At 34.1% G+C, this 8567-nt stretch overlaps 1 protein-coding gene across 1 annotated transcript; it reads right to left on the bottom strand.

The window, feature by feature from the left end:
• Window positions 1-3185: 3185 nt before the first annotated feature.
• On the bottom strand, window positions 3186-6544 carry LOC116125377 (brassinosteroid-related acyltransferase 1-like). Its single transcript, XM_031411119.1, has 3 exons — window positions 6075-6544; window positions 4495-4956; window positions 3186-3836 (listed from the first exon to the last, which is right to left on the bottom strand). Exons 1-3 carry the CDS (start codon window positions 6489-6491, stop codon window positions 3306-3308), a joined length of 1410 nt encoding a protein of 469 aa, XP_031266979.1. The 5' UTR covers window positions 6492-6544; the 3' UTR covers window positions 3186-3305.
• Between the last annotated feature and the right edge of the window lie 2023 nt (window positions 6545-8567).

Here is an 8567-nt window from a genome sequence, read left to right as displayed (position 1 = left end):
CATCACTATGGATCAGTTCTAATGGAGCTATGACATGAGATTGTGATGCTGGAAAGCTAGACTGGTGTAATATACCTAATTGGCAAGCATCAAAATAGGTAACACTGGAACTAATAGAGGTCCTAATTTTCGATGGAAATTTTAAATGCAAATAAGTTAAAATTTGATGCTGAGTTTATGAATGAGGATGACCTAATCGTTTGTGCCAAAACATGTATTTATCAGACTGTGTGTTGGCAATTAAATAATGAACATCAGTAGTATTGTGTTTGTGGTCAGAATTATCATATATAAAGACTGTTTTAGAGACAAAACTATTGTCAGAATCAGAAATTTCATTATTTTTCAAGCAAGTAGTACATTGACAATTTTCAGTAACAAAAGATGTACAAGTGCTATTATTTAAAACATGAGAGACCTGATCAACATTGTCACTGAGATAAAAAAAAATCTAACCTGAAGAGGACTGACCTCTATTATAGAACTGACTTGTATTATTGGACTAACCTTCATTTAACTGGACTGAACACCTGATGTCATTACAAGTATTTGACAGTTGAGAATCAGGTTTCTTAATAGAGCTAACAGAGGCTATATGGGAAGACAAATTATTTAGGGATGACACATGAGTGGATGACACATGAGGAACATAGGAAGGCTTGTTGGAGGAGGAATTCAGCTGGTACATGCCCTCTTTAATATCCCCTTACAGTAGGATTGCTCTTGTGACATGGTCAGTTGCCCCTGAATCCATATACCACACTGGATCAGTGGGTGTAAGAGATGTAGCCACCGCAAATTGTTATTGTGCTTGTGGAAGGGACTACACTGAAGAGGTTGAAGGTTGAAAGGGTTGTGCTGAGTGAAAATTGGAACACACGACACGAAATGTGCTTGATTCTGACTAGTTATCTGCTGACTTGGAACATTATAAGCAGTAGCAACCACATTGTCAAAGTGATTTGTGCCATTGTTGAAGTTCCCATGTTGAGTACTAACTTGAGTTTTATAAAATGGTTGTGGATAAGCTGATGGACAATAAGAGCCTCCTGCATGACCATTAAACTAAGGAATGCTGGATGGGTAATGATTTCCACCACTATTGTATTGATAATGGTTGTATGAATGCTGGTTGTTATGTGGTTGAGATGATAATCCTTCATGATATGAACTAGGTGGTTGTGATGGGTAGCCAATGGGATTCTGAGGCATACCAGTGAAAGCAGAGTTATACCTATGATAACACTGCCCAGTTGAATGTCATGCTTTACTGCATAATTGACATATTAGTTTTCCTCTTCTGGCACTATGTCCTCTTCCTCTACCATATGATACTCCCCTAAAATAAGATGGTATGTTGTTATTCAGAGGTTCATTGTAGGTTTGAGGGATAGTTTGAGAGCTAGGTATTATGGGATATTGAGGGTAATGAGGATTGCCGAGAGACATCAGAGTGGGAGGTGTTGTATAACATGGTCCAGTCATTTTGTCAGATTGTTGGCTAACTAGGTTTGGTTTGGAGGAAATGTTTGTGACATTGTTTGAACAATTAGAATCACCAATAGAGTTGCCAATAGAAGCTATGTGGGCTGAACAATTGTATAGATCAACAGCATTGAACTTTTCAAGTCTAAGTTCATATTTTTGCAGCAAAAATGTGGCTTCTTGCAATGTAACATAATCAAATTTTGACTCAATTCATAAGGTTAAGTTCACTACAACAGCATCGAACTCAGGACCAAGTCCATCTAAGATGTACTGCAATAAATCTTCATCAGTAATTATCAGTCCACTAGCAGACAGACTCTTTGAAATTTCCTTCATCTTTTTGACATAATCTCCTACATTTAAATTTCCTTTTTGTGTTGTCTAAAGTAAATTCTTGAGATGTAATGCTCTAGCATTTGAGTCAGTAATGAACTCATGTTCTAACGCAAACCATATCTTAGTAGAGCTTCTACATTTTGACACATACCTAAACATGCTTTCTGAAATTGATGCTAATAACCAACTAGCTAAGAACTTATTGGTTCTTTTCCACATTATATAAGCATGATTCAATTGCTCATTAACTGAAACACTACTTGCCCTAACTTCACCACTAGATTTACCTTACTCATGATCAATTGCTGAATCAGAAATTATAAGAGGTGAGGGACAGGAAACCCTACCAAGTAGATGATCTTCAAGTTCGTGAAAGCCAATTGTGGACAACACTTGAGAGCTCCGAAAAGGGTAATTACTTTAGGTTAGCTTCGGATTTATGTTTTGAAGGCTAGTAGCAAGAGCTGGAGTAGCTCGATTTGGTTATTGCTTCAACATCTCGTTTGAGTCGTTGAGCACATCATAAGATTTTCCAAAATTCGCCATTGACGCAAGTCACGGCTCTGATACCATGTGTGATTGCAACTGAAAATAGAGAACTGAAAAATAGAGAGAGAGTAAGAACAGAGAAAGCACAAATCTCTTTATTGAACTTTCGTTAATAACAAAGAAAGAGTGCTACTGTTTTTACATATACTCAATTCAGTAGACTTTAACACTCTAAACAGCAGTGTTTTGGGTGTTCATATTTGAGCTAAACGACAGCGTTTCCTTCAATAACTTTGGCACTTTGTCATTTATCCAACAGATACACAAGCAAAGAACTCTTGCACACAAATCCAAATATGCTTATTAAGTTGTTAAATTTGTTACAATTGCTCCATCCAAGGCTTATCATTGGATATGTAATTATAAAGTAGTTTCTAAACGTTTTATACCTTAATTTCCATGGATTTATAAATCTTTAGCTATAGGAAGCCAGCTAAGTACCCTAATTTTCGCGTGTTTTAACATCATAATCAATCTATGAGCTGTATATTTATTTGGCATAAATAACTCTATATAAGGATAATATAATAGTCAAAATTCAATCACATTTATGTTTACAATATGTGACATATCCCTAGAAGAACAAGACCATCGCATAAATAATCTCAAATTCAAAACATCAACACTTTTTTTCATAAAAGCTCACACATATATCTTACAATGATATCAACAAGAAGGGGACAGTCTATATCTTACATCAAACATTATTCTTATCCTATCTTACAATATGGACATGCATGCAACATCAAGTGAAGACTTACCAAAATATCGATGATATCAATTATAAGTAGTACTACATATATAACATTTTTCATATAATATTATATGGCAAAATATGATCGATTGATTTTAAATTAAAATTAAACTTACACCTAATCATCTTTTGCCACATAATGTTGTATGAAAAAATGTTGTATGAGTAGGATTATTCATCAATTATAGGTGGAAGAAGAGCTGCTGTTTGATGTGTAGTTGAAGTCATTGAATTTGCTGAGGAGATTCTGCACATATTGTCTTTTGATACCGATTCGAACCAGGAACCCTCCTGATTCTTCAAGATTTGGCATTAGAAATGCAGTTTCAGGAACAGGAGTTGCCAAGAGAGCTGCAGTTGAAACTCTTCCCCATCCAAAATCAAGGGCATGCAATGGGAACTTTAACCAATCAGTTACTATTGTCAGCTCTCTCATGGAGGGTAAAAACTTATCAGAGGTCTCAAGAGCCTTCGCATATAATTTGATATATTCGTCCGTGATAACACCTTTCGCAGCTTGAATTCTTTGGATTGTGTAATTTAGAGGTTCTTCTAATAGCTCTCTCACCAAACATGACACTGAGGCAAGGACAATGGCATTGCCACTAAAGTTTTTACCAAGAGGGGGATGGAACCGGCTTCTTGAATCCACTGGGAATTGCAAACATATTTTTGTATCGGGATGTAGCTTGAGAGCAGTCACTCTTGCCTTTATGTTCAGAATGTCAGCATCAGCCATTAGTATACCACTTTTAGTTCATCAGTATTTTAAAAGGGAAGACTCAAGATATATATAAAATGATCATGTTAGTCATAGTAGATGTCCTATGAATGTATTACATAATTTATGAGCAATTCTTTTGAGGAAATATCACTTATTTCCGTTGACATGTTATTGTATTATAAGAAAGGTCAGCAAAAATTTGAAAAAACTCAATAATTTGACATCAACTTTTTAAATTTACGATGGTTAAGTGAATAATTTGAAAAATAGCTCAGGGGAGATTAGTGAAATATATTTGTTTTCTTTTTCCTTTACACCAAAAATCTGGTAAGAGTACTCTTCTTTAGTTTGTTTTATAATTAATATAAAGCAAATTATATTAATTATAAAACAAACTAAAGAAGCAAATAAACAACAAATTGGCAGATTGTATATTCGGAGCAATCTGAGTTCGTTAACATATAAAAACTTCACTTTATTCTCGGTCAGTGAAGTTGGATTTTATAAAAATCAGAAGACTAATAGTGGTCCAGGGGAGTTCAGTTATGAATTAATTAGTTATCGAATCAAAATTAATTTTCTTTTTTTGCAATCACGACACAACCACAAAATTACAATAAAATATGCAATAACAAATACTTACCTTCCATACATGTGCGCATAAAATATCAAATGTGGAGCACTTAGAGAGTTTGCCACTTTCCTTAGTAGCCAGCACTTTCAATCTCTCTACAACTTCCTTCTGCACACTAAGTGTAACAAGTGCAAGCTCACCTTGAGGCTCAATCTGCCCAAATTTTGATAGCGCCGTTTCCCAGCATCGGTCATCGGAGGCCATGGCTTCCATAGGTATGCCATAGAGATCTTGAATAGCTGCAATGTGTTCTTGTTCATATATTGAAGAAGTTTTAGGGCTTGAATTCGGAGAATAGATGGCTTGTAGAAGGGCAGCTCTTGAATGGTTGGGCGCAACAAGGTTGGAATCATCTTTCCCTTTTGATGTGTTAGCCCAAGCTGCTAGAAAGTTGAACGCGCCGACGCCATCGAACAAAGCATGGCTGCCTCCAATACCTATTGAAATCCCTCCACAAGCAAACTTTGTCATCTGCAAAAGAGGTGAAAATGTCTATCAACTGATTAGGTATCTTGAAATCGTAAAAAAATACATTTGAATGTTCTTCCACCGATATTTGAGAAGATTAATCCGTTGTACAACCCTTTGTGTTTTGCAACTTGAATTAGAAAAAGAAAAGAAAAAAATAATTAGGGCAACGGAGAAATACAGAAAAAATAAAAGAATGAAAGCAGAAAGATAGAGAAGAGGGAATGCCATGTGTATTCTCTTAAGCAAAATTAAAATAACACTACATACCATTTATATTTACTCAGTTTGAAGAAAAAGAAGTAAAAATAACCTCTCCTTTCAATTTTCCATCTGGGGTTCTTAAAGGGGTTTTACAAGTGTAATCAAACCAATTCAAGGAAATGATAGAGGGCGTCTGCAGTTGTTAACCAATCAATCATCACAATTTCCTTTTAATTTTTTAGTCTATCTCGTGTAAGTTGAATTCAATAAAAGAAAAATGGTGCAGTAATCCTGCTAATAAGAGAAAGCTAAACTGGATTAGTAATTTCGGGTTATCGAATCTTGACGAACATTCATGAAAGTTAAGTATTATGTAAGACAAGATAAACTAGATTTTTATTCATGGTTTAAGGTTATGTAAGACAAGATAAACTAGATTTTTATTCATGGTTTAAGGTTAGCAGGTTACTACTATGAAGTGATCTTCCAAAATATATAAGAGGCTTTCAACGTTTAATGAATACAACAAATAAAATCTATATAGGTTTAGGTCTCGGGTTAGGGTTTTATTATTCATGAGTAAATTAAGCTAACTGTTTGTGAAACAGAGATGCCCTAGCACCTATTTAGATGACAAAAAAAATTAAGAGATTATGAAATCAAGAAATTAAAAATTCTTGTGTTTGCTGATATCTCTTGAATAAAATTAAACCTCTAGAATTACAAGTGCAAACTTTGCAAATTGATCGATGATTGATGATTTTGAAAACTAAATCTCTCTTAACCCTTAAAGAAAAACTTTAAAATCTCCCCTACCACCAGCAATGATCAAGTAAGCCTGTGAAGAGAATATAAACTTTAAATGGAGAAGAGAAATAAAATATATGTAGGGTTCTTATTTCATGAAAAATACAAACCTGCACAACAACCAGGGGGTTTTCTGATATATCATTTGCTTCAGGAAGTTTAGGAACTAGCTTTTCATAGCAAGGTTTATATTCATGCAAGCAACCAAGCTCTTCAAGCCTGGACTTAGTCAAAGCAGTGACCATGGCGACGCCTTCATCGTTGCAATCAATCTCTAGCTTCCCTGTAGTCCCATGGAATTTAAATCTCCCTGCAGCCGGATACCATTGACTCAACACCTTTTGGAGAGCTTTTTTGGCTCTCTCAACATGATCAATTTCTTTTTTCAACTGAGACTTAAAAAAAAAGATCATGTAGAGAATTGCTGGAGACATCCTGTCGAGACCAGAGAGATCAATAGTTTGTGTATTGGATTGTTCACATGGCCTCACAGTTACAGTCTCCTTCAAGGTTATCTGCAAATCCATTACTTAGGAAATGATTGAGAGAATTATATATCTTAATGGACACTACAGAAATTATGAAAGTTGTCTCAAGTACATCAAATGTGATGAAAACCCTAAATTTATACCATTACAAAACTAAAAGATGCTGTCTCAGGTCAACTTAAAGGAAACCCTACTTCCATAAGCAAGTAGGCCTGCCTAATGTTGCTTTTTGGAAAAGTTAAGTAGTGGATGAGCTAGATTTAAATAAATCTTTGAAACTATAATGAATGATATCTAATACAAATTTGCATATTAAAAGATGACTTTGTCCTATATGTAGAGTGATGATAATTACTTAATTAGTAATGTGGGTTATGATTTGGCAAGCAAGTTGTGAATGCGTTTTGTTGTTTTGTGGAGTTTTCAGTATTATTTCAAGGCATAGGAATGGGTTTGCTTTAATTTCTTCTTGTAATGGTTGCCACCCCGTAAACTTGTCTGATGGTTGAAGAGCCAATGAAGGTGATGAGATGGCTGCATATAAATTTTTTTGCAACTTTTTAGAGTTAATTTTAGTTATCATCATCCATTATTGAAACTTTACACTTAATATCGCCAAACCAACTTCTTGTTGACATATTTTGTTCAGTATAACAGTGAGGGAGAGTAAGATCAATCACTATGCCAAAAAAGCTTGTAAATTACTTTGACCAATATTTATAGGAATAACAGGTAATAAAAAAAAAATACACACTAGTAAATTACTCTCTTCTTTTAATGTACTTTAATTTATTTCTTTGAGCAAACCACAACATCTTATCAAAGGGAAAGAAATTATGATAACTTTATCGAGAAAGACATAATCATGAGCTAGCCTTATCAAAATTTGATTTAAAACAAATGAATTTTCAAGAGCAGCATTTTTTCAAACCTCAATAATGTAAAAGTATCCGCAATGGAATTAACTTGAGGAAAATATGAGTATAGCGATTTCTTTTTATCTAGTTTGAAAGAATAGTAAAAGCATGTACTGTAGTTGTAGTGGTGAGGCCAATTTGAACAAAACTCCAAAAAACTTGATGATATCATTAATCCTCTCATCACATCCCTGATTGATCAATAAACTTCCCGAAGAGTAGGTTAAAAATGGACCCTCTTGTTCGGTCTCCATGGACCCCAATGTACAAAGCTTTTTAATATACCGACAAGAGCTCTACGTGTATGCATCAAAGTTTTCTGTCTGCCCATTACAACCAAAGTATTGCAGAAAACATGCATCCGGTTTCTTATCTATTCTTGTCCTTATATTGTTTGTGCTTATATTTGTCATGACCAGCATTCAAACCTCTCCAACGTCCATTTCCTCTTTTGTTGCTTATGATAATAATGGTGGCAATATCTCATTTCACGCTTCCGCCTTCCAAAAATTTTTAGATGTATCGTACCATTTGTATATTAGTACCATAACAACTTGGTAGATTTGTATCTAGTTTTAAAATCAACAATCATATATAAGGATACATGAATAGAATGTTTATCATTCAAGCATATGCAAGATTTTCCCCATTAATGGGGAGATTTAATTGGGTACAAAGTTGTACTACATATATAATCCATATATAAAATACCAATTAACTGCTGGTTAGGATATATAAATAAAAGAAAATAGAATACTTGTATACATACAATGAATTTATCAGCTAGACAAATAGGTGATTGATACATTAATTGGATACAAACATTTCTATTGGACATTATAGCTAAATTTTTTAGATATAACTTGTAAATAAGATGTAGTCTCCAAACATATAAAGAATTAAAAATCAAATACTCCGAAGAAATTGTTGCAGGGAAGGAAAGTTGGCTCTCCGCATTCTTAAAGGCTACCACTTGAAGACTTTGTAAGGTTATCACTTTCTTGCTTGATACTTAATTAACCCAAGTCGCAATATAAGTAGATGATCACATATGTAAGAAATTTTGATGAAGATCTATAACCTCACTTGGGTAGGTAAATTTTTATTTCAATTAGATGAAATAGTAAGTTGTTTATATTGCAAAATGTAAAAACATTTCTACCATTATTGACCTCTAATGTTAGTTGCCATGATTTAT

The sequence above is a fragment of the Pistacia vera genome, unplaced genomic scaffold (genome assembly GCF_008641045.1).
Source record: "Pistacia vera cultivar Batoury unplaced genomic scaffold, PisVer_v2 Contig163, whole genome shotgun sequence".
Lineage (NCBI taxonomy): Eukaryota > Viridiplantae > Streptophyta > Magnoliopsida > Sapindales > Anacardiaceae > Pistacia > Pistacia vera.
This window is presented reverse-complemented; position numbering and strand designations above follow the sequence as displayed.